At 35.0% G+C, this 27922-nt stretch overlaps 1 protein-coding gene across 1 annotated transcript; it reads left to right on the forward strand.

Moving 5' to 3' along the window:
• Nucleotides 1-365: 365 nt before the first annotated feature.
• Nucleotides 366-26727, forward strand: LOC123534586 (proline dehydrogenase 1, mitochondrial-like). Its single transcript, XM_053518991.1, has 14 exons — nt 366-387; nt 3220-3630; nt 4693-4901; nt 5683-5720; nt 6239-6385; nt 8245-8309; nt 10774-10961; nt 11666-11747; nt 12568-12660; nt 15300-15446; nt 16862-16957; nt 18201-18385; nt 19397-19485; nt 23235-26727. The coding sequence occupies exons 2-14, from the start codon at nt 3298-3300 to the stop codon at nt 23447-23449; spliced, it is 1887 nt and encodes a 628-aa protein (XP_053374966.1). The 5' UTR covers nt 366-387; nt 3220-3297; the 3' UTR covers nt 23450-26727.
• The last annotated feature ends 1195 nt before the right edge of the window (nt 26728-27922 follow it).

A 27922-nucleotide genomic window follows, 5' to 3' on the forward strand; every position in this document is an offset into this window, starting at 1 on the left:
TATGACTGTTGGAAATAATTCAGTATACGATATTATAATAAAACATATTTTCCTTTGTTTATAAACATTTACACGTGGTTTTGTTTACATTTTTCGCCCGACTAATCGCCTATCGATTGCTCCGTAAACAAACCAATCAAATCGTCCAATGACGACACACCTCCACCGCTACAAAAATTCGACCTTGACTGGTTGTATATTCGGGTTATTTAATTTGCATCAGGACGGTTACATTAAATAGTGAAGGATTTTATAAACATACTTTGTTAAAAAAAATAACCTACATCATGTAGTATATGTTACCACTAATACTTAGTTATCGATCCATAACAGTGATTAAAAGAGAAAGCGGACTTGGACTGAATGACTGATCATTAACCGGGACAGGTCTGTATTTTATTTTTTGTCATTATTCGAAACTTTTCTCAGAATGTCAGAATTTTCATCAAAGTATCGCCCTTTCATCGTCTAGCTGTTGTAGCGTTCTTGTATTAAAAGCTATTATACTTGATGACATAACGCACTTACGTAATTATATCATCTAACTGTTGGCAGGTAACCAGTAATTTTAATTCGGTATGTTAATGGTTAGATCTATATAATGTTATATAGTATATATGTTAATACTTAATGTAAATATCAATACTTAGAAGAAAGAGAGAAACTTGTACGCATGTGTAAATAGTTTCGCTTCGTCAGTCAAACAGATTATATACCGTACTATCCATTCATAAAACCAGAATAACATTGCCGATTAGTGCATTCAAATGCAATATTATATATCACTGGATAATTTCCATGATTTAGACTTGTACACTGCGTACATTCAAACATACACTGAACGTAAAAAAAAAAAACAAACAACAATTAATCGAAATCGAAATCGAATCAAATTTATCAAAGGTAAACGTTCAGAAGATGAATTATTAATTCTTTCATTAGTTATATGTTACAATGGAAAGTAAGTGCCATATTTTGCATTCTCTATTTTTATAAAATGTTAATGTACGCTGATAATTCACAGAAAGTACGTACATAGAAAGGGCTAATACTTTCCTTGTACTGTTACTTGCCGTAAATATCAACATCAATTTTTCAGCGATTAATTTAAATTGCTAAATGTCAAAAAAATTGTCTGCGCATTCTTGTAAACGGATTTGTCCGTTTTTAGCAGTCGCTTCCGATATGAGAGACACCACTTATTAATTAATCCTTTACTAGTAAATGCAGAAACATTAAAACTGGTTTAAATAATTAACTGCATGCAACAGTTGGAGATGCTGTCTGAGCTACGTATATCAAACCAAACACTGGGAGACCCGTTTAGTCTTACTGATGTTGCCCATTTGCTTGTTTTTTTGTTTTTTTTTTTTTTTTTGTATATATAGTACTATTGTTGTAAATTATTAGAATTAAAAAGTAAATATTGATTAAACTTATAAAAGCAAGCAAATATTTAGCCTACTTCCCTGCGTGTTACAGTAGCAGTTATGGAGCAGGTAATTAGACTAGTAAATCATATATTTATATGGCTAATTTGTTTTATGCTAATATATTAATCCTAGAAATAGCTTACAGATTTTCCATCATGTAAATCGGTTGCAACATGCAATATGCGGATAAGTGGTTGCTATTTGTTTTATAAAGCTTACCTATATATGTATCATCATATATTTGTAATTTATTATTTTCACAGTGCAACCTGTATCTACGGTACCTCTAAGGAGCGAATACCTCTCTGCATAGGCAGTGTTCTTACCTACAGGTTAAACAAAATTCTTAGTTAATTAACCTGTGACCAACAGTTACTATTGAGGTTTACTCGATGTGATAGTAATGTATATAACAACAGTATAATATCCCGGTGTTTTATCTTCAGTAAAATCATATACAACAGCAACAGAGCGTATTGTCAATAATATGAAGGAGAATGTATATTGTTAGTAAATAAACTAAAATGACCGATTATTCATACACTTTAGATGTTAAATGGATGAATCAACGGATGAATTGAAATTGATTTATTTAAGATGCAAATAGCTAGCATGTCGTTGGCCTTGAAGTTTAAGCGGGAATAAGTAGAATTATCACCTCTTTCATTTAAATGTTTAAAACTACCGTTTTACGATCGTCAAAAGCCGGTGATAGATCTGAGGCATTAAGGTCACCATGCAACTGTGATTTGAGCTAAATCCGAGAATGCAACCTTGCCATTGGCTTTTCAGATCAAAACTGGGCTCAGAAACACCCGCGGGAGTTTTGAGACTTACCTCTAAACTCGGTTTTCTAACCTTTGATCTAGTCTGTGTTCAGACCATGTGTTTCGGGCTTTCAAATTTTGTATAATTATGTCCCTTTTCTTCTCAAAACACTAGCCAAGAAAGAACGGTCAGAATATATAAGAGAAATGACTGAAAAAAAATTCAAAAGATTATCTAGTCGGTAGCTGGACTAGGCCTACTCATTTTTTTACTAAAAAAAGAAGACTTATAGAATCATTGAATATAGTCTTGAAGTTCGCTTTGTTGCAATGATATTACAGATAGGTGTATTGGTCTTATTTCATGCTTAAAGCAATGTGCCCTGTATTTTTTTATTTCCATATATGCTGAAGTTGAGAGCACTTTCGTGTAATTTACTGACTCTATTTTTAAAATTTTAGTGTCATTTTAAAGCAATGTGCCCAGTATTTTTTTATTTCCATATATGCTGAAGTTGAGAGCACTTTCATGTGATTTATTGACCTTTTTTAAAAAATGTTTTATGTCATTTTCAGTTAATGCCTATAAATAGTCATAATTCCATTTACATATATCTATACCGTTTTTTAGGCCTAAATGTTTTTTGTTTTCTTTTTAAATAAATTTACCGAAATATTTCAGTGAAATGTATCTGGTATTTTCAATGTTAAAATATCATATATTTTTCACTAATATGAAACTATAAAATGCGTAAATATAGTCAAAGCATGAAATAAAAAGACAATTTGTTTGTTTTATATTATACATGTAAGCCTCAAAATATCCTTTACTCATGAACACCATAATCGATATCCTACATTTTCACTCGAGGCTATGCCACTCATGAAAATATTGCATCTGTTGTTCACTCATAAAAGATATTTCTATTTTACACTGAAACAAACAAATGTCTTCTATATCATTGCACTGACGAATTGTTTTACTTGCCGCTAATTAAACTATTTTCATATGTTGACAGAGTGACGTCCCTGTTCCCGCCAAAAGTCAAAACAGCTGTAGGAGGAATTTCATTTTTTTGTCTGAAGTGGTCGGTTTGATGGCGCTAAGATGCATGTGGTGCAGATCAATGCATGGAAATACAATACAGTTCTTAGCAAAGAGACTAACACTGAATTCACTGAATTTAAGATTCAATAAATCTACTGCGGCGGTCGGTGTCACAGCAGTTGGCGAAGAAAACCGAACATCATCGAATGCACAAAACGAAACCGAAAGTAAAACAAGTCTGGATGATGGACACCCGCAAATTGATTTATCATTCACAAACCCACAGGAAGCGTATAGAAGTAAAACCACAGGAGAATTGCTAAGAGCCTACTTTGTTTTTCAGTTATGCTCAATACCCCTAATAGTCAGTCACAATAAAAAGGCAAGTAACAAGAGTCAAAAATATCTTAAGAAAAATTGCCAATATTTTCATATAAAGTACTTATTTCTAGGCCAATATTGCTGGAAACAGTTCATCACTGAATGCTAGTTTTCCTTCAAACCAGCTAACCACTGACACGCATTTTAGTTTTGCACCAATTAAATTAAGTACAGTGCTTTAGGGTATAGCGGATAGCTAACTAATTTTTCCTGCATTCCAATTTAAAGAAATGAAAATAGTAGTTTTTTTTCAGTTTATCAGACAGAAAACATCCATTCTTCTCAAAACATTAAGCTTTTAATAGAAATTCATGTGTATTTTCTCTCCATTCCATTGTTTACATATGTGCTGATTTAGGGTGTACAGGATAGCTTTGGTAATTTTTTCCATTATTAGTTTAAAATCCACATCTTAATAAACTTTCCAAAATTTCTTTACTATAAATCAGAATAATAATGTATTCTCTTTTTTAAAAAAATCAGCTTTTTAAATTTCTATCAAATACTTTCCATGCACTGACGTTTTTAACATATACACTGATTCAGTCTATAGGGGATAGCTTTATTTTACATCTGATGACATATGAAAAATAACATAACAAGCAAATCTTTAAAATGTATGTCAGAATGTCTGTTTGCATGCCAGTAAAAGAATGATATGAAAATTTAGACAATAATTCAAGTCTAAAGATAAAATTTCTCAATCTATCCTCTATACCCTAAAATCCGCTATACCCTAAAGCACTGTATACAGTCTTCAACTAGATTAAAATGCATCCAGCACTCATCTTTGTTTTTGTTTTTGATGAATAACAAAATTTTGAAAATGTCCTGATGCTAAAACTTTAGTCTAAATTTTATGATGTTAAGAACAGCAAGAAAACATTTTTACTGGTTGCTGTCATTCATATCTTAGAGGGATAATAACTATAAAACTTGAGGTCATAAAATAAGCCATCCTGATTTACCAAATTGGAATATAATTTATGCTTTTTAAAATGAAGAAAGTTACTTGATAATTAATCATTAACTTTGTACTAGCTTAAATAAAACAATATTTTAGTTAATGAAATGGAGTCAGTCAATCCTTGGAACAAACCTCTTCCACAAGTTGATGAAGGCAACATTCTATGGTCAGTTTGTGGCTGGAGAAGACCGGATAGCAATTCGTCCATTGGTGAACCGGAACAAACAGTTTGGTGTGAAGTCGATACTTGACTACAGTGCTGAGGAAGACGTTAGCAGTGAGGAGGCTAAAGAAGCTGAAATGAGGTATTATATTAACCTTTACCCTGCTAAATTTCTAAAATGGACTGGTCTGTCGTACAATTTGGGCAGGACCATTTATCATTCAAAGGGGTTTTCACTGAAAATTTCCTAACTGAATATGGATGTGCAGGCTGATCTTGGTCTGCACTGGTTGCAAAGGCATAATTACTTGTTAATTATTTTTTCATCTTCTCCATGCAAAAAGTTGTTAACTATATTTACTTAAAGATGTTAACTTGTTAGTTAGTTCTGAGATAACTCAAAAAGCAGCACCGGGAACCCCAGTTTTTTCCCCATAAATTTGTTTCTAATATGATGCTCAATGATCCTGCAAAATTTAAGAAAATTCTCTCCATTAGTTAAAATTTTCCTTCTTTGCCTATATAAAAACCCACAGGTACATCTTTAAAGGAAAACTGCATGATTTAAACATGTTAAAAGAAATTTTTATGAGAAGATGCCTGTAAAGGGCTAGCTAGCTCCTTCTATAGAAAGGGAGAAAAATACCTACATTGAGGCTTTATAGCTGTATGTAACTGGAATAGAATAGTATCATATATTATTTGGTTTTATTGTTGCATTGATTTTTCCGTGACTGGTGTTTTAATTACAACTGTACAGATATGAAGGCTTGATTGATTATTCCAACAGTAAGTCTTTCGCCGATACTGATAGTCTGGACAAAATTCAGTACAGATATATAACTTGTCTTGATTTTAAAAATAATCATGAAAAACAATCGCTTTTATTTTTTCTTGCATAAGATATTCATTGTCTTTTTCAGTTCATGTGTGTCAGAAAATATGACAGACATAGCTAAAGGTAGGCTAAATCCAGCAATAGCTTTCATTCTTGAGATTTCTCTCCTTTACTTTATTGATAAATTATTCACCAGACCAGTTACTTCCTTTAATGCCTCATCAATATATCAATACAATGCTATATTATGAATAGCATGAACTTGGTGCAAGTTTTCCTAAAACAGTATGAACATCTGTTTCATTTAACATATGCTACACACAGTACATTTTGTAGCTATTATAAGTGATAATGAGAGAGGGAAAGCTGATAAATAGAGTAACCTTTAGCCTGCTAAATTTCTAAAATGGACTGGTCCATCATTCAGTTCGGGCAATACCATTTATTATTAGAAGGGGTTGACACTGAAAATTTACTGGCTGAATAGCGAACAGTGCAGACTATGATCAACCTGTAAAAGGCGAAATCACTTGCAGCCAGCTGGCTAAAGGTTGAACAGAACATGATTTTTTTATTGAAGCAAAATCAATCTTGTGGGGTCATTCTGACTACTATGTACAGTTCTTTTTGTTTTTCTGTAGAGCCCAGCCGGCAGAGATTTCAGGCACACCGTGAGTTTGGTGACCGTCGAGATAAGGTTGTATCGAGCAGGACATATTTTTATGAAGGGGAGGACCAGTGTGATAAGAACATGAGAATATTCCTTGAGTCGATAGATGGTGTAGCAGGTAATTTAAAAACTCATTTTCAAGGCTCTTAAGAATATAGGGGCAAGTACTGGAGAACATTTAGTCCCATAATAATTATGTCCATTATACTCAAGAACTTCCAGGTCAGTACTCTTGAATGGTCCATACTCTAGAGCATAAAGGTCAATACCTAAGAACATGAGTCCATACTTAAGAACATGAGTCCATACTTAAGAACATATGGGTCCATACTTGAGAACATTAGTCCATACTTCAGAACATTAACAACATATGGGTCCATACTAGAGAACGTGAGTCCACACTTAACAACATATTGGTCTATACTTGAGAACATGAGTCCATACTTAAGAACATATGGGTCCTTACTTGAGAATATGAGTCCACACTTAACAACATATGGGTCCATACTTGAGAACATGAGTCCATACTTAAGAACATATGGGTCTGTACTTGAGAATATGAGTCCATACTTAAGAACATATGGGTCCATACTTGAGAATGTGAGTCCACACTTAACAACATGGGTCCATACTTGAGAACATGAGTCCATACTTAAGAACATATGAGTCCATACTTGAGAACATGAGTCCATACTTAAGAACATATGGGTCCATACTTGAGAACATGAGTTCATACTTAAGAACATATGGGTCCGTACTTGAGAACATGAGTCCATACTTAAGAATATTAACAACATATGGGTCCATACTTGAGAACATGAGTCCATACTTAAGAACATATGGGACCATACTGTACATCAGAAGGGTCCATACTTTGGAGTATACAGGTCAATGTAAGGGTACAAACTTGAGAAACTATTTTTGACCAAAAATTACTTAAGAATATAAGGGTCCATACTTGAGAACAGAAGGGTCCATTGTTAAAAACATAAGGGTCCGTTATCAAGAACATATGAATCCATACTCGAGAACATAAGGGTCCATACTCCAGAACATAAGGGCCCATACTCAAGAACATAAAGATCCTTACTTAAGAACATAAGGATCCATGCTTAAGAACATGTGCAGGTGGGTATCCAGGATTATAATTACCATGAGCTAGAATGAAACTTTATAGTGGTGATCAGTATGAAGCATTGTTGCGCATATTTTACTGGTTTTGTGGTTAGGTGATTTTGAGTTTTGGCCCTTTAATTTGATTTTAGCTTGAATATTATAGCCTAATTTCGTTGTCAGAAAATACTAGACCAGATGCTTTCAAACTTTGCATGTGGTAACCTCAGAGAACAAATTACATAACTGTGACTTTTATTTTGTCAAAATCATGCCCCTTTTGAACATAGAAATTTTGTGGAAGTATTGCATGTGAGCAGATTTCTCAGAAACTGCTTGACTGAATGCTTTAAAACTCATCAGAAGTTTTTGGCATCATAATGTGATCTCACAGAGTGGGTTTCATAACTCTGGTGTACATTTTATCAAAATTATGCCCCTTGTTTACTTAGAAATTTTGGTGAAAGATTCACATATTTATAAGCATATTTCTAATATTGTACCAAATGCTTCCAAAGTCTTCATAAGACTTGAGTTAGACATCGTGAAGATACCATCCTGAACCAGGTTCCATATCTCTCTGATTTAAAATTTACAAGATCATGCCCTTTTTTAACTTAAAAAAATTGGGTAAAGCTTTTGTGTGTTAGTTAAAAGTGTCTATGTCCCTGTAAAGGGTTAGGCAGTGATGGAAGTTAGTCAGTATTATATGGAAGTGTGTCAAGCATACTGTTATTAGACAGCTCTTGTGATACTTAGGAATTCTTGTCTGGACTTCATTCTAGTTGTGCTCGTTTGAATGATTTCTTAAAAATGGTATATACAACATTTAAATACATAAATTGTATGTTGGAATTGTTTCAGATGCGACAAAGAAGACTGGGTTCTGTGCTATTAAGATGACAGCCCTTGGGCGGCCACAGTTACTGGTTAGTATATATACATTGTAGCATTTGATAACCCTTGGTGACCTTTTCACTCAATATTTCTTGTGTTTTAGGGCTTTGTTAAAGATCAGGGTATATAGGTCAGCTTGCTCAAAATTTACCTCAAACAAGTATTTGCATTACATTACTTATTATATAAATCGCCGGTCAGTAGTTTGCGCTATCGACCTGTCAAAAGTTCAACACAGCTTTGCTGGGCTTAAAGTCAAAAATTGAGAAAAATATACTTTTATCTTTATTTCTGATGTCATTAATGAATAGCTTACAGGTCAGTAGTCAAAACATCGGACCTGGGACAATGTATTGTTAATTGAAGACTAGAGCGTAATAGTTCTATAAGTAGAATTAAGTGAAACATATACATCATATCATATATTTTCCTAGAATATGATATTTTTTTCAGTTGTGTTTCCTTTTAAATTTCAAATAAAATGAAGTAGTTTATAGTAGTTTATTTCAGCTTATTTTAATCACTGGGATCCGTTTCCTGGAAAAACCAGAACTGGTGTAATATAAGAAGGTCGGGTCATGACCCCTGTGGAGCTCAAACCCACAACCTCTGGGTTGAGCAGCTGGTACCTTTACCACTAGACCACAACTCCCCTTCTAAATATAGTGAATATTAAGCCAAGCTATTACTTTTGTCAGATATCATACCACAATTTCTCAGAGAAAATCTCCAAAATAAACCAGCTTTTGACTCTGAACATTGAAAGAAAATTTATTAAAGAAAGTTTTTTGGTAATTTTCATTAATATCAGATGGTGTGATGGTTCATCCACAAGTATGGCCCCATCTGGTTCTGGGACGATCTGTGTATGAAAAGAATTGGAACCACTGCCTTACCCTTGCATGATCATAAGAGGCGACTTGTAGGGTCTTAACACTTGGTTTTGCTGTAACTCTGATTCCAGCAGGTATGCAAATTTTGATTCCATACCTCATGTTTTTATGTCGATGTAAATGAGATGTGAAACCAAAATTTGTAGTCCTGTTTGGCGCCATTTAACCTATACTGTGTTGGTGCATCATAAAACCCAAATAAATAAATAAATCCACAAGTATGCCATATTTTTTTGAAACTCCACTTGTATGTTGTATATTGTTAAGAGGAAATTGCATTTAGATCCAAGTTTTATACCTTAATAATTTGGAATATTAATAAGAAATGAAGAAGTATTTATATAAGAAACAAAAAAGATATACAGTAGACTTTGTATTAATCCTTACCATGCTAAATTTCTATAATGGACTTATCCATCTTTCAGTTTGGACAGTACCATTAACTTTTTAAAGGGGTGCTTACGAAAAGATACTGACTGAATAGCGAACAGTGCATATCATGATCAGGCTGCACATCATGATCTACACTGGTCGCAAAGGTAGAATCAATCGTGGCCAGCATGATAAGGGTTAAGAGACCACACAATGGACTGCCAAAAACTTGTCTCTTAATGAAAATGGTCTCATAACAGATTGTGGTAAATTCAGTTTGACCAGCTTTAACTTTTATCATGCTGGACACGACTGATTCTGCCTTTGCGACCAGTGTAGATCATGATCAGCCTGCACATCCGTACAGTCTGATCATGATCTGCACTGTTAGCCATTTAGTCAGTATCTTTTTGGTTAGCACGCCTTTTAACAGATAATGGTAATGTCCAAATTGAAAGATGGACAAGTTCATTATAGAAATTTAGCAGGGTAAGGGTTAAGCTGAACTCCTGATAAACAGTGTGTTTAAATTTTGTTTTAGTATGGTGAAAACTTCTCCTAGTCCACTGACCCTTGAAATTGTTTGTTTGCTAAGCTATTATAAAGGTTAAGTTTATATATGTGCAAAATGTATCTGCTGATAAGACAGGTGCGAAAGTTTTATTCGTGGTCGTTCAATAGGTGGTCGCTGGTCACATAATGAAAAAATTGTTTAAAAGGATGTACTTATATAGTAAAAACACTTGGGAGGGATTTTAAGTGGTCATTTAATAGAAAAGTGGTATACAGGTGGTCGCATGTATACCATGTCGACTAAATATGCAAAGTCTGTAAAATATATTGGCCTTTGAAAGTTTCAAACCTCACTTCTTCACCCATCTTAATATTGAATCATTGAAAGATGTTGCTTCAATGAGAGATTTACTAGTAGCATGAAGTTTTGAATATTAAGTTTCTTGTGTGATTTAAATTTTACCCTGCTAAATTTCTAAAATAGACTGGTCTATCATTCAGTTTGGGCATTTATTATTCAAAGGGGTGTTTCAAAGGGGTGTTTGCTGAAAATTTACTGACTGAATAGCAAACAGGGCAGACCATGATCAACCTGCAAGGATGTGCAGGCTGATCTTGGTCTGCACTGGTCGCAAAGGCTAAACCATTTGCCGCCAGAAGGCTTAAGGTTAATTTACAGAAAATTTGTTAAACATGATTATGTAGATTTATTCTGCAGCTTCAGATGTCGGATGTGTTAGTATCAGCAAGGAATTTTTTTGAAAAACTGACAAGCAAAGAGGGAGACAATTTCTCACGGGGTTTTCGAGAAGACGAGTTCCTGTTGAAGCTACGTGAGATGGGGGTGAAGATCACACTGGAGGAATGTAGTAGATGGTTCTCAATACTAGACCTTAGTCAGGATGGGTATGGTTATTTGAAACTTACAAATTTCTGGTATTAAGAAATATTTCTGTAACTCAGCCATATGATTATGCTGTCCAGGGCCCAGACCATATTGTTTATTCTCTGTTACTCCAGGGCTGAGGTCTTATACATTGTAATTATGCTGTATAAAGTCCATGGTCCAGGCCATTTGTTTATTCTCTCCAGAGTTCAGACAATATTTTTATGTTGTCCAGGGCCCAGGCTATAATTATGTTTATTCTCTCCAGGGCCATAATCCATAAATATTCAGAATCTGAACTTCTTAAAGATGCTGTTGCATATAATTTTATGAAACTTTGCAGGAATAGAAGTAATTAGTTACAGTTTTAAAGAGTGAGTCTTTAGTAGTTTAAAGTCAAAACCTAAGACTGAAAACATTGGGGAAAAAATTACCTACTTAATATGTTAAAAGGTACAATCTTCATTATGTGGTCAAGTTCAGTTTTAAAGTAGTAATAATCTAAGTTGCTGTGTCTGGGATTTTGGTACATGTTTGCCTTAATGTAGGTCATAATCATCAAATCTGTATATAGACAGCAATTCCTAGCTTGTTGGGGTAACATCAGAATTAAAAAAAAAGAAAAAAAAGAAAGAAAAAAACACTTCTTTGTGTCTAGATTGTTTGAGGGAGTATTATCATAATGATGAAAGTGGCATGTATTATCTGTTATTGTGTATTTCAGACAAGTTGACATCATGGACTGGGACAATCTGCTAGAAGTTAACATGAAACTTGACCAACTGTTTGTCATCCCAGATCCACTGGTAAATTACCAATATTTTAATTGTTGCAATAGTTACTGAAATTTCCAGTGTCTTTGCTGTGTACATACCAGTAAAGGTTTAAAATTCTTGTTCTCTTCAAAGTTGGTGAGATACTGCCTAAGAGCCATCTGTTGATGTCAAGGTTGTGTACTGGCACAAGAAGTTTTAAACAAATTCTTTTCTGCATAGAAAACTTTTACAAGACTAATTATTTACTGAAATGATCTTACGACAGAGGAAAAAAATTAGTATACACCCGAAGAGACATATTATGTTATGACACTGGTCTCCGTCTGTCTGTTCGTCCGTCTGTCTGTCCGTTAGCAATTTTGTGTCCGCTCTGTAACTCTTGAACCCCTTGAATGATATCGAAGAAACTTGATACAAATGTTCACCACATCGAGACAACGTGCAGAGGGCATGTTTCGGATGGCTTGCTTCAAGGTCAAGGTCACACTTAGGGGTCAAAGGTTAGACCTTCGAGCGTTTATTTTTTCGCATTGCGGTGCTCTTGTTGTAGATTTATATAAATGCATCTTGTATCCTGGCCACCCTGCAGATTGCTTTCATTGGTACAGATGTGATAGTGGTATCTTTAAAGACCAAATGTTTTCTTTCTGATTTAGGGAAGCACAGAGGTGCAGAATATGACCACTGTCTCTGCAGTCCTTAATATAAAATTGTGAAAGAAAAAAAAAAGTTCAACAACTTCTGGACAGTGAATAAAACTAAGATAGGGAAGTTACACTGTATTAAGGTTAAGAGCATACAAAATAGTACAAAGTCCATTGCTTTTAAAATATTCAGTTATATTTCGTAGACAGGGGAATTGAAGCCGATGTTACATTGTTTGCCTGAAGATACAGAGAAGGAAATGAAGAACATGCTTCACAGAATTAACGAGATTACTAAGGTGATTTTTACTTTCATGGAACAGTAGAATTTAATAGTGTGTGTTGTTGAAATATATTCATACTAGTATTAGATTCTGGTTTTCTTGACATGCCAGGTGGAGAAGCAAGGGATTGTGTAGTGTTAGTTGGAGGAGCAAGGGATTGTGTAATTTTAGTTGGAGGAGCAAGAGATTGTGTAATTTTAGTTGGAGGAGCAGGGGATTGTGTAATTTTAGTTGGAGGAGCAGGGGATTGTGAAATTTCAGTTTAGGAGCTGGGGTTTGTGTAATATTAGTTGGAGGAGAAGAGGATCGTGTAATTTTAGTTGGGTGAGCAGGGGATCATGTAATTTTAGTCTGAAGAGAAGGGGATCGTGTAATTTGAGTTGGAGGAGTAGGGGATTGTGTAATTTGAGTTGGAGGAGCAGGTGATTGTGTAATTTTAGTTGAAGAGAAGGGGATTGTGTAATTTTAGTTGAAGAGAAGGGGATCGTGTAATTTTAGTTGAAGGAGCAGGGGATTGTGTAATTTTAGTTGAAGAGAAGGGGATCGTGTAATTTTAGTTGAAGGAGCAGGGCATCATGTAATTTGAGTTGGAGGAGTAGGGGATTGTGTAATTTGAGTTGGAGGAGCAGGTGATTGTGTAATTTTAGTTGAAGAGAAGGGGATTGTGTAATTTTAGTTGAAGAGAAGGGGATCGTGTAATTTTAGTTGAAGGAGCAGGGGATTGTGTAATTTTAGTTGAAGAGAAGGGGATCGTGTAATTTTAGTTGGAGGAGTAGGGGATTGTGTAATTTGAGTTGGAGGAGCAGGGGATTGTGTAATTTTAGTTGAAGGAGCAGGGCATCATGTAATTTGAGTTGGAGGAGTAGGGGATTGTGTAATTTGAGTTGGAGGAGCAGGGGATTGTGTAATTTTAGTTGAAGAGAAGGGGATCGTGTAATTTTAGTTGAAGGAGCAGAGCATCATGTAATTTGAGTTGGAGGAGTAGGGGATTGTGTAATTTGAGTTGGAGGAGCAGGGGATTGTGTAATTTTAGTTGAAGAGAAGGGGATCGTGTAATTTTAGTTGAAGGAGCAGGGCATCATGTAATTTGAGTTGGAGGAGTAGGGGATTGTGTAATTTGAGTTGGAGGAGTAGGGGATTATGTAATTTGAGTTGGAGGAGCAGGGGATTGTGTAATTTTAGTTGAAGGAGCAGGGCATCATGTAATTTGAGTTGGAGGAGTAGGGGATTGTGTAATTTGAGTTGGAGGAGCAGGGGATTGTGTAATTTTAGTTGAAGAGAAGGGGATCGTGTAATTTTAGTTGAAGGAGCAGGGCATCATGTAATTTGAGTTGGAGGAGTAGGGGATTGTGTAATTTGAGTTGGAGGAGCAGGGGATTGTGTAATTTTAATTGAAGAGAAGGGGTTGTGTAATTTTAGTTGAAGAGAAGGGGATCGTGTAATTTTAGTTGAAGAGAAGGGGATCGTGTAATTTTAGTTGAAGAGAAGGGGATCGTGTAATTTTAGTTGAAGGAGCAGGGGATCATGTAATTTTAGTTGGAGAGCAGGGGATCGTGTGATTTTAGTCTGAGGAGAAGAGGATCATGTAATTTTAGTTGGAGGAGCAGGGTATTGTGTACTTTTAGTTGGAGGAGCAGGGGATCGTGTAATTTTAATCTGAAGAGAAGGGGTTCATGTAATTTTAGTCTGAAGAGAAGGGGATCGTGTTACTTTAGTTGAGGAGCAGGGGATTGTGTAATTTTAATTGGAGGAGCAGGGGATTGTATAATTTTAGTTGGAGGAGCAGGGGATCGTGTAATTTTAGTTGGAGGAGCAGAGGATTGTGTAATTTTAGTTGGAGGGGAAGGATCTTGTTATTTTTGTTGGAGGAGAAGGGGATCATGTAATTTTAGTTGGAGAAGAAAGGGGTCCTGTAATTTTAATTGAAGGAGTAGGGGATCGTGTAAGTTTAGTTGGAGGAGAAAGGGATCCTGTAATTTTAATTGGAGGAGCAGGGGATCGTGTAATTTTAGTTGGAGGAGAAGGGGATCGTGTAATTTTTGTTGGAGGAGCAGGGGATCGTGTAATTTTAGTTGGAGGAGCAGGGGATGGTGTAATTTTAGTTGAAGGAGCAGGGGATCGTGTAATTTAGTAACAGGAAAAGGGGATCACGTAATTTTAGTCTGAGGAATAGGGGATTGTCTTATTTTAGTTGGAGGAGCGGAAGATGAAACTCGGGCTCCTTGTTCTGTAGTAATGAATACTTCTAGGCTGCAGATTTGCTTCAAATGCATACAGTTCTTGATATTTATAAATGATGCCGACTCGGCATTGCCGAGTGATATTTAACTGTACAAAACTTACATGCTTAAATGTATACTTCTGTGGCATGTTTCTGAGAGTTGTTTCTAGAACTTGAAAAAGGATATTTATCATCTATACTTTGTGTAGACATTTTAGAAAACATTCTATGTTTTGTGAGCTGTGCATATAGATAATTGATTTAATATGTATAATAGTTCCATCAGTTGTTTAATTCTTTTTTTTTATCAATTTTGGTTGAAATATTGACTGTTGTACATGGAAATAGGTTCTAAAACCATTAGGGTCATGCTAAGATTTCTTCAGACACCAGTGATTATGGTATGTCCTTCAGTTTAACTTGTGTGTTACAGTATGCAGTTGAGCGGGATGTGAGAGTGATGGTTGATGCAGAGCAGTCATACTTCCAGCCTGCTATAAATAGACTCACCATGGAGATGATGAAGAAATTTAACAAAGAGAAAGCCATTATCTTCAATACATACCAGTGTTACCTCAAGGTATAATGGGTTGGATGTTTTTCCAGATTTGAAAGACAAAAGGCTTACTTGCTTTATTAAGGATTTCTGATTTGTAGTTACTTTTGAAGATAATGCTTTTTATGTGCACATTTTGGAAAAATCTGTTCCAGGAAATTTGGCATATAGGTATGTGGTGGTGAGATGATGTGCAAAACGCATGAACAAGGTCAGTAGGTCAAAGGTTAAGGTCACAAATTGATCTCAATTGTCGAATCTGTCCATCATATTTTTGTCTGGAGCATAACCTAAAAACTGGTCAACATGTTGGCTTTAAACTTGGGGTGTAGGTAGATAGCAGTGAGATGATGAGCAGTGTGCATGAACTGGGGCTATAGGTCAAAGGTCAAATATTTCCTTCATATTTTTGTCAGGAACATACCTTAAAACTGTTTCAAGGTATTGACTAGAAGTTAGCATATAGGTAGGTGGTGATAAGATGATATGCAGAGTGTAGCTCCCCCAGTCCTAACCCCCATCCGTCCCTACATCTATCTCCTACAAAAAAAATGCCTTAATATCATATCTCTGCTGCCACATAAAACTCTCAATCAAAAAATTTTGCGCCCTAGTATTATGTCGTGCCCTAATCCCACCCCCACAACACTGCCCTGATTGGTCAGATAAATTCTAAACTCATTACTTAACTTTGACAGAAGACTGTGTCCTTTTTGTTGTGGAGTTCTGTTTGTCACTAGCCAAAGGTGCCAATTGAAAATTTTTTCCAAAGGGTAACTAAGCAGTGACAAGGCTCTGCTGAGTAACCACAAAACAGTGCTGAGAGCCAGGTAATGAGGTATTATTATCTGCACCTACAACCAGTGAGAGATTTCTTGTCTTGCATGAGGTATTGTTCAAATATTAGAAGAAATAGATGAAAATGAAAGCTTTTCTTTTAAGTATAATTTTAGTATAGTAGTATATGAAGTTCCACATTATTTTTAAAGTACAGCATATAAGTCTTCTTAACCCAGGGATGCTCGATAGCCTAGTGGTAGAGCGTCCGCTTTGAGTGCGGGTGGTTGTGGGTTCAATCCCTGGCTGTGTCATACCAAAGACATGAAAAATGGTACCAGTAGCTCCCTTGCTTGGCACTCAGCATTAAAAGGGAAACTGGCCTCTTCACCCTTGTGGCGATGGATTCCATCAGGAATGAGGTATCAAGAGTGATAAATATAAGTTGTAGAACTTGTTTCACAATCAATCTAAAATGAATTATTGCAATTAAACCCAGGGATGTAAGACGAAGTTTTCAGCATTGCTGAAAACGTGTGAAAATCTGTTCAGCATGCAAGAATATTTTGCTTATTGCATTAAACATGGGAGTATTTAGCTTACCATATGAAAGGTGAAATATTTTGGTTACCATAGAGACAATGATTTGTATGATATTTCAGTCCGCCCACAAAGCTATCAAGCTGGACTTGGACACAGCAGTGAGACACAACATATACTTTGGTGCTAAACTTGTCAGAGGGGCTTATATGGAGCAGGTAGGTACTCGTTTTACATATGAGCCGTGCCATGAGAAAACCAACATAGTGGGTTTGCGACCAGCATGGATCCAGACCAGCCTGCGCATCCAGGTAGTCTGGTCAGGATCCATGCTGTCCGCTTTCAAATCCTATTGCAATTAGAGAAACTGTTAGCGAACAGCATGGATCCTGACCACACTGCGCAGATGCGCAGGCTGGTCTGGATCCATGCTGGTTGCAAAGCCACTATGTTGGTTTTCTCATGGCACGGCTCATATAAACCTCATTTTCATATTTCATTCTAAATCAGTACTTTACCAATACCAGGAGTGTGATTTGCATAGGCAAGATATTTCTCTGGCACTCATAGAATATGCTTTTACTGATAGATATGATTAAAATTTGATCTTTTGAAAAATTATTTACAATAGTTTGCAGTTTATGGAGGTACACTCTGCTTTGGCCCATATGAATTTTTGCCTGTAAACATCCATGCTGACCTCTAAGCAAGCTGTGGGTGTTTTTAGATACGCCTCCACATTCTTGTGGGGTGCATATAGCATTGCTGCTGTCTGTACATACATATATCCGAAAATCCTGTGTTCAACTTCTCCCACACTGTAAGCCTGTTTTGCTACAAACTTGTAAAGATAAACAAACTTGATGTGCAGATGACCATGAAGGAATGAACTTTTGCTTTGGCTATTTTTACCGCAGTTATGGCCCTTTGATAGTTTTGCTATGTAGAATATAGATGAAAATCTTGCGTGTCCAACTCTTCAAACACTATTGAAAGGATATGCTTGAAAGTTTCACAGATGAAGGACCTTAATGTGAAGATGATCATAAATAATGGACTTCTTACTGTGGCAATTTTTTCTAGAATCATGGCCCTTTCTTAATTTCACAAGATAGGCCATAGTGAAGAAATTTGGTGTGTTCAACTCCTCATACACTTTTTAAGGGAATGTATTCTAGAGTTGCTCAGATTCACAACCTTATCTGAATATGACCATAAAGGATGGCCCAGTACGTGGGGGCATTGTCCTATGGACACAATTCTAGTTCTATTCATGTATTGAAAGCTACACTCATGATTTAACTGCTCTCAGAAAATGAATATGTATTATGCATGTGAATTGAAAGAAAATAGTTCATGAACAGAGAAAGAAAAATGGAATATATATTCAGTCGAAATTGTCAGCCAACTCTAGCTCAGTCTAGTGTATATGCATGTTAATTTGCAAATATTTTATTCAAGGAAAGGGAACGTGCTGCCACTATAGGTTATGAGGACCCTATTAATCCTTCGTACGATGCAACAACATCAATGTATAACAAGGTGTTACGAGAGGTGATGAGGCAGATACAAATCCGTGAACGTGGAAAGATTGCCGTTATGGTGGCCAGTCACAACGAAGATACTGTCAGATACACTGTAGAAAAGTATGGTATTTTCTTATAGTCATTTGTTTCAAAGACCATTTTTCAACAGTATTTCAATTATTTAACGGTGGACAGTTAACCTAATCAGTGTTCCTGGATTCTGTACCAGTACAAACCTGTTCTCCGCAAGTAACTGCCAACTTCCCCACATGAATCAGAGGTGGAGGACGAATGATTTCAGACACAACGTCTTTTATCAAATTGTCACGGAGAACATACGCCTCGCCAAGGGCTTGAACTCACAACCCCGAGTTCCGTAGATCTGCGTTCTCCCTACTGAGCTAAGTGGGTGGGCTTCAAAGACTGTTAGTCCTTGTCTTAGAGCTAATTGTTAGGTAAATAAGTATGAGCTGAATTATTATGTCTTTCCCCAACTGGGGGAGACGTTTGTTTTTGCCTGTCCATCCTTCCGTCTGTCCATATGTCATACTTCATTTCTGGTGAATAACTTTAGAACCGTTTCACCTAGAAACTTCAAACTCCGTAGGGTGATAGGACTTGTAGAGTAGATGACCCCTATTCTTTCTAGGGTCAGTAGGTTTAAGGTCAAGGTCCCAGTTACCTCAAAAATGAATCAATGCTGCACAATATTTAAATTGAATAAGGCTAGGGTCTGTGATGTTCAAACTTCAGAGGACAAATGCTGTCAGATGCTTGAAGGTCAAGGTCATTATGACTTAAAAAAACAACAACAACAAGCAATAGCTGGAGAATGCTTTGTCGTACATTTGTAGAATTGCATAGGATGATTATCCAGTTACATGTAATATATTGGAAGGTCAAAGGTAGAGGTCATATAATATTTGAGACTGAAAATTACACATTCAGTTACCTCAGACAGGCAGATTATTGGAGCATATGCATTTTAAAACATCTGTTGTTACCAGAAAAGGTTGTCAATGTCCTAGACAATGTCTTTATGAAAATTTACAAGATTGAAATATACAGAAGCAGCTGTAGCTGTGTATAAGTATGAAGATTGTAACAAAACTGACTGATTTGTTATTACAGGATGAAAGAGTTCGGAGTGAGACCTGCAGACAAGGTGATATGTTTCGGTCAGTTGCTTGGCATGTGTGACCAGGTCAGCTTTCCTCTTGGTATGTATATGAGCCGTGCCATGAGAAAACCAACATAGTAGCTTTGCGACCAGCATGGATCCAGACCAGCCTGCGCATCCGCACAGTCTGGTCAGGATCCATGCTGTTCACTAACAGTTTCTATAATTCCAATTGGCTTTGAAAGCAAACAGCATGGATTCTGACCAGACTGCGTGGATACGCCAGCTGGTCTGGATCCATGCTGGTTGCAAACGCACTATGTTGGTTTTCTCATGGTGCGGCTCATATTTGTATTTTTGTTTGCTTTAGTTCATCTGATTTTTATAATTTAGAAAATACAATATATTATACAAGCTGGTTGATCATAGAAATGTTACGCCTTATTTTCAGCCGCTCATACATCTGTGGAATAATTTCATGAGGGCGTAGCTTGAGTAAATTATTCTCAGGACGTATAACAGATTTGAGTGTATTGATTTAAGGTATTGGACCCCTAATAGTAATGTTTAAAAAATGGCATTTGCTTGGTATATTCTTAAAGTTGACCATGTTTCGCACTGTGTTGCAAATTTTAAACAACTTTTACCGTGCCGTTTTTTGTAAATTTTTTATAATTTATGGTATTTCCTCAAGCTCAAGTAGAGACAAATTTCAATGTGATGGCCACTATCTAAAACGTTTGCAGAGAATTCATTACAGCATTAATTTTGATAAAAGAAACATCAGACTATTGTTAAACAATTATAAAACACAAAATAAAACTGTAAATATCATTTTTTCTAGGGTGCCTCAAGTAAACAGATTTAATGAGACAGAATTCTAACTCCAACATTGAAAAATTAAGGTCGAATCCTGTGAGTCTGTTTTGAATTTTGCTCACTTCATTCAAAAATAACCTTGGGGCAGAAATAAAACCTACCTGCATTTCTTCCACAATATGTAATCTAAAGAATGAAGGCAAAGTAGAGAACTTTTACTGCATGTAACTCAGTATTTTTAAAGATATTTAACTCTACCCCTCCTGATTCAGAGGTAAATTCACTTTGAACAGCAAGAAATCGCTTATAAAATGAAAATTTTCCACTTTTGTACAATATATCCATAATAGGTCTTGAAAGAAGTAAAAACTTACATGAAAAAAAGGAAAATATGGAGAAAAAAAATTTGTCCCAGTGGGGCTTGAACCTACGCCCCCCTGAAAATTGCAGTCAAAGTAGGTTTATGGTAAGAATTGAATACTCTTCAAAAAGGAGGTACTCTATTACGGGTCCAATACCTTAAGTAAAACATGATTTTGCTATACATTATTTCAATCCTAATATGCTCTTTATATAAAACAGTAGATTAAACATAGACTGTAGGGCTCTTTCTTTGTCGCAACAAAAATATTGATGTCATGGCATGTTAACATGATTTCATTTTAGCGAAAGCATGTGTTAACAGTAACAAACATACTAGAAGTAGCGTTACTTTGAGGAAACTAATTTAACTGTAAATATTGTTTAAAATTGTCGTGCTAAATGTATGATTCGCAAAAATCCTGATAGACTGGAAGGTCATGTAATATGTGAAAGGCATTGATCGTTGTAATGTCTAGCTTCAGTTGTTCTGACCAGGTAGAATATTCATTTAACAAATGTGGATCATATGTACTGACAAAAGGTTTTACCATACGTATTTAGGGGCCTCCGTGGCCGAGTGGTTAAGTTCGCTGACTTGAAATCACTTGCCCCTCATCGATGTGTGTTTGAGCCTCACTCAAGGCATTGAATTCTTCATGTGAGGAAGATATCCAGCTGGCTTACGGAAGGTCGGTGGTTCTACCCAAGTGCCGGCTCGTGATGAAATAATGCACGGAGGGGCACCTGGGGTCTTCCTCCATCATCAAAAGCTAGAAAGTCGCCATATGACCTATAATTGTGTCGGCGGACGTTAAACCCAACAAAATGAATAAACAAATAACATACCTATTTTTTTTTTTTTTTGAGGTCCCAAATGGGTAACCCCGTTTATTTTCCCCGTCATAGGTATAACTAGGGTCGGAGAACCATCCCTAATTGACCTTACACACAACATATTACAACATATACATATTATAATACTGTACTTATTTTAAACATCAATATTTTCATATAACAATACTATCAATACTATTACAAGTATGGTATAAAAGGCCATAAACGGGTACCCAAGGAACATTCTTTTTAGCAAAACCATATCAAAAAGGTGAAAAAAAGAAAAAGCGGTTATACATGTATGATATATAATGATGCTGAGCGAGCTTGCACAAACTGAGGATTAGTATTATGAAGTATAATTGTTATATTATCTAATTACAAAGTTAACATTTATCTGATGAATAATCTTACAATTGACCAGTTTTGTTTTTCTAAATCTGTAATGTTCAAATTCTTATAAATTTCCCATGCTAATGAAAGGCTCTTCTTAACTCCAGTAACATTTGGTATAATTCCTTTTCTTTTGCACAAATATATATATCGTTTTATCTCCAGAAACAAAATATCATATTCAACATTTCTTGGTTTACAACTGAAGGATCCAAGTAAAAAACATTCTTGTTTCATACATTCCATATTTATATTAACATTTGCACATATGTTTTTTATTCCGCTAAGTAATTCTTGAACAATATGACAATTCCAAAATAAATGTAATAAAGTTTCTTCTTCCATTCTGCAAAATGTACATAAATTATCGTTTCTCATATTCATTTTATACAACAAAGAGTTTGTACCTAAAGTTCTATGTACTATTCTAGTTTGAAACCACTGAATATATGAATCTCTTGTATATTTGAAAGGTAAACTATATATATATTCCCAATCTAAAAGACTAATATTAAACAAAGAGTTCCATTTTAGTTGACTTGTTGGTTTTTCATTATTTTTTATAAATATACTATAAATAGTTTTATTGTTTTTCAGAATTACAGGCATTAAATAGCTACTGATACAAGGATGTACCACATTGTAATCAATAACAATGTTGTTATTTTTACTTAATATAAAACTTTTTACACTTCTTTTTAATATCTCATAATGTAAAAAGTTTATTTTACTTCCAGCAATTGTTTCCAAATACTGCAAACTAAGAAAAGACACAGAATCTGACATAATATCACTAACAAATCGAATCCCTCTATCATAGAGTGGTTTTATAAATATACCATTTCCACCAGAGAGAATTTCATGATTATAGAATAGTGGCATATTTAACAATTGTTCAGCTGTATCAATTGGTGTACACTCTATTAATTTAATAAAACATTTTAAAACATCAATCTAAAATTTATTTGTGAGTTTTCTTATAGGATATTCTGCATACAGTTTACCAGTATTAAATAATTTATCTATATCAAACAAGGTTCTAACTAATCGAAAGCAATTACTCTCACTTCCATTAACACATTTCTTGAACCATGATACTTTCAAGCTGTATGTATATGAAAATATGTCTATCATTTTCAGGCCTCCTTCTTTATAGTCTTTAATGATAACTGTTTTCTTGATTTTTACTCTACCTTCCCATACAAAATCATAAAAAATATTATTAATTTCTTGTAAGACTTGATCACTTGGGTTTGGTAACGATATCAGACAATGTGTCAACAAGGGAAGTAACAATGATTTAACAACTATAATTTTACCAATTGGAGTTAGTTTTCTTCTCTTCCAATATGATATACTTTCTACAATTTTACTGATTTTATCTTGAAAATTAAGATCTACTATTATAGCATACCTATTTATATAAATTCTCTGTTTCAGGTCAAGCAGGGTACTCTGTGTACAAATATGTACCGTATGGACCAGTTGACGAGGTTTTACCATATCTGTCCCGCCGAGCCATGGAAAACAAGGGCATCTTGAAAAAAGTGAAAAAGGAGAAAAAACTATTATGGCAGGAGATCTCTCGGAGAGTGAAATCAGGTCAACTCCGATATGATCCTGCAAAGAATTTACCAGATATAACCCCTGTTTAGAGTCAAAGTGTTAAAGACAGTTACTAAATAAGATAGAGTGTTGAATGTAAAACTGCTCTAACTCGTACTTTTGAATTCAACGAGTTAAAACATTTTGATGCTTTATTTGATACTGTTCAACTCATGCTATTTTTATCTTGTTGAATCTCAAACTTTAGATAGAAAAACTTTTAAAAAAATAGAGTCTTAATTGAAATTATTGAACCAGAGATTTAATTATCGATGTTACACATGTTTGAGTTCACTAAGTTTGAATTATCAGGCACTGAACTAAACAGTATAGCTTTTTTTAAAAATATTTACTAATGTTTTAATAGTTTTAGATACCATATTGCATTGATTCTTTTTAAAAATTTGAAATAATTTTAGAGGAAAGAAAGCATTATAAATTAGAAAGTTTTTGTTGAGCCCGCTTGCGGTGAGCTTGACTTAGTCGCCACTTTTGGCGGTTCGGTGTATGTGCGTGTGCGTCCGTCCGATTTTGTCCGGAGCATAACTTTGACATGCATGGACCAGTCTTGTTTATATTTGGCATGAACTTTACCTCAATGAGAAGGCATGTCATGTGCAAACCTCATGTTCCTATCTCAAAGGTCAAGGTCACAGTTGGAGGTCAAAGGTCAAATTGAAGTTTGTCCAGAGCATTTCTTCTTCATGCATGGTGGGATATTGATGTAACTTGGCATGAATGTTCACCATTATGAGACAGAGAGTCTTGCACAAGAACCAGGTCTCTAGGTCTAAGGTCAAGGTCACATTTGACAGCTGGCGGGCTTGACATTCTGCCCTAGGGCATACTTGTTTCTGTGGAGAATTTTTTGTTAAAGAAACCATTATCTTTATTTATCTTCTGTCAAATTCCTAGTAACAATGTGTTTGATTTATTTTACATTATGTAAAGCCAAAAATTAAGAAGAATATGTAAGATGTTGAAATATGTTTGAGATCACATTTTTTATAGCATATGTTGGTGCATTTTCAAACAAGTTATCACCTCCACAAAAAAAAGTGGTTAACTGCTTGGACTAAAAATGGTTAACTGCTTATACTAAAAGTGGTTAACTGCTTAGTCTGAAAATGGTTAATTGCTTAGACTGAAAAGACTTAAAATGGTTAACTGCTTAGATTAAAAGTGGTTAACTGCTTAAACAAAAAGTGGTTAACTGCTTAGACTAAAAGTAGTTAACTGCTTAAACTTTAAATTGTTAACTGCTTAGACTTAAAATGGTTAACTGCTCCACTTAAAATGGTTAACTGCTTAGACTTAAAATGGTTAACTGCTTAGATTAAAAGTGGTTAAATGAATTAACAAAAAGTAGTTAACTGCATAGACAAAAAGTGGTTACCTTCATAGCCAATAAGTGCTTTGAATAGGAAATATATTAATCTCATGTTTTTGTTTTTGTGTATAAATTTTTTTATTGTATACAAGCGGAATCTCATTTTCACATGAAAGTTGTTTTACTTGCAGTGTTTTTATAAAAATGTAAACTGGTTTTAAGTTTTATTTTTTGAAATGTTTTACTGAATGCTCTATTTTACTGAATTAGCTATCATTCTCGCATACCAGAGGTCTACCATGATGGTTTCCTGGTTGAACCAGTGGCAGTTATTTCACCAATATTTTTAGTTTGGTTACATCACAGGTAAAGGTTCTGCCAAACGGCAATGTTTCACGACAAATCTTCGCGAACCAATCAAAATTGGCTGTGAAAAGGGTGAACGCATCCTTTAAAATCTTGACGCCGAATTAAGAGAAATATTATTTCTGGAGGTAAATTTCTACACATCCGATTAGAGGAATAAATCTTAATCACAGTCCTGCAATATCGTCTTTATTCATTTTTAGCAAATACTTTGATTACATTTGTTTGACATTTAAAAATTTGGCGTGTCGAATAATGGCGAACATTGATTGGCTTAAATCAATCTGTGTAGTAATCAGGAGTGTGCATGCTCACCAAATAAACAAAAGAAATAAATCATAGGTTGGTCTCGTGATTTTGACGAACCTCTTATGGACGAGAATGCTATAGTTATATACTGTGAAGCCATTATTATTGGTAGGGACTATTTTTCATGGGTTTTATTGTTGCGTCAATCCATAAACTTTAATTTCAATGAACAATGAAATACCTATTCATTTTGTCTTCCAGGGTTGAAATCCATAAAGTCATATGTCAAAGGTCAAGGTCACAGTTACCTGGAAACTGAAAATGGTTTCTGTTCAATATCTAAAGCACTTCTAGGCTTAAGACTGTCAAAATTTATAATTGTTGATTGCCAGTGATGAGACGGTAACCACTATTTTAGGATCAGTACTCTTGGGGTCAAAGTCACAGTGAGCTTGAAAAGGTTTTAGATCAATTACTGAAGAAAACTTGGTCCTATGACCTTCAAACTTTTAAGGTTATTGCCTCTAGTCAGTAGATGACCCCTGTTGTGTTTGAAGTCATTTAATAAAAGGTCAAGGTCACAGCATACAAAATAACATACCCAGTTGCTCCTGATAGGCAATCATGGGGCTATATGTGTTTTACAAATGGCTATTGATTATCAAGGTCTACTTGGTTTTTTGAGTCGGCTAAACGATGTAATCGTTTTGACGAGTCCTTGCTATCCAGCGATTCTCTAAGTCTAAATGGACCAAATAACACAGTGAAGCGATGTAGTTCCATTAGATTTCTCAAACTTCAAACAGTTCACTGCAAGAATGAAGTTAAGTTGCGTGAATTCCCTTTGCTATGACCAATATACGATGTAATCTGTCATATTTATGACTTGTAATTGTGCAATACTCGAATGTAACTCATTAAGCATAAATGTGCATTTTATGAATAGCGCAGGCTTACAAAGCTTGCGTAACATCCAGCGAAAGACAAAAAATAGTTCCACAGGGCTCAAGATAAGATGCGTATTAGCGTAAATTACGTATAGAAATAATGCAAATACGCATGTCTAATAATTTCTAAACGTATATAAAATTACAGAAATGCACACAATGCTTTTTTAAAAACAAAATCTGAATCGTCTGGATGCGTTAGGTAACATAGCCGATCCCGATCAGCCTTAATTCTCCCACATTGAACGTATACACGCATCGTATGATTTCTATAAACTTTGCGTGGGTTTCTACACACACACATGAATTTTGCAGTCAGTAAACGGATAAATTATCGGAAGAAGAAGCTCTTACTGGTTTGTTTAGTTACTACAGATATTAAAAATGATTTTAATTCTTATTTTTCGAGAAATAAACAAATCGGCGAAACATTAAATTGTATTTTCTTGTAGTTTTTGAAATCGAAAGTAGATCGTCTATGTTTGGCGAAACGAAACAACTTTTTTATGAAAAGATTTAAATAAAAGGTAATTTAACCGTAAACTTCAATGTCAGATACTGCCAATTGCTGCTAAATGTCTTCGTATCATCACAATTTGTAAAATATATTGTTCAAACTGGAGAAAAGTGTAATCGCATCCGGATATAATATTTTGGGTAAATATCGAGCTGTGTTATGAAATTTTAAGAAAAAAAACTAAAAAAACCTGAAACTGGTAGACTATACTGTCAGTACATCAATCATTAGCCGACTCAGGCCATTCAGGCCTTTGATACTTGTTTTATAATTTTACAGTTTTTTTCAGTCAAAGCAAATCGTTCACCTGTTTTGTTAAAGTTAAATTATGTAAAAAGAAGTTGAAAAATTGTATCATTTGTATAATATACTGATACATAGCAGCTAACCGGCATAATATTTTTACTGCTTTTACTAATATTAAGGGCAGACACCAGCAGAGGTGAAAGATAAATTAATGTGGTGCAAATTTTAGAAAAGCAGGAAAGCCATTTTTTTTTTGACAATATATTTCACCAGGCTTTTCGTATTGCAACACAAAGAAATCATCATCCTCTGATATATATTTTGTATCAGTTTTCCAGTCTTTTGTAAATTACATATGACAAACATGATTTTCATGTTAAATTTTGAGCATATGTTGTCTTTGTACATTTTCTGCTTCATAAGAAGCATCGTTGTTTTATGTATAAATGTTGTTTATACCAGTGAGGACAATTTCCACATATCAGATGACCATGTGTAAAGACTGAGTTTGGTTTTTCAAAATGCTGGGTCATAGTTAAATGTTATACAACATGACTACACATATTTAATTCTATACTTTCTTTGTTAGCTCACCTGTCACATAGTGACAGCGTGAGCTTTTATGATCGCCCTTCGTCCGTCCGTCCATAATTTCATTGTGAACACGTTAGAGACCACATTTTGTATTTGATTTTAATCAAACTTACACACAACTTGTATGGGCATAATATCTCGGTTCCTTTCGAAAACTGGCCAGATCCCATCATGGGTTCCAGAGTTATAGCCCCTTGAAGGGCCAAAATTTGCTATTTTTGGCTAGTGAACACGATAGACAACATTTTGCAATCAACCTTAATCAAACTTGCAC

This window comes from Mercenaria mercenaria, chromosome 12 (assembly GCF_021730395.1).
Source record: "Mercenaria mercenaria strain notata chromosome 12, MADL_Memer_1, whole genome shotgun sequence".
NCBI lineage: Eukaryota > Metazoa > Mollusca > Bivalvia > Venerida > Veneridae > Mercenaria > Mercenaria mercenaria.

Coding starts and splice junctions, on each gene's coding strand:
- LOC123534586 (XM_053518991.1), top strand. CDS start 3,298: ATGGCGCTAAGATGCATGTGGTGCAGATCAATGCATGGAAATACAATA. Junction 18,386..19,396: donor GTCAGATACACTGTAGAAAA/GTATGGTATTTT, acceptor TTGTTATTACAG/GATGAAAGAGTTCGGAGTGA. Junction 19,486..23,234: donor CCAGGTCAGCTTTCCTCTTG/GTATGTATATGA, acceptor TCTCTGTTTCAG/GTCAAGCAGGGTACTCTGTG.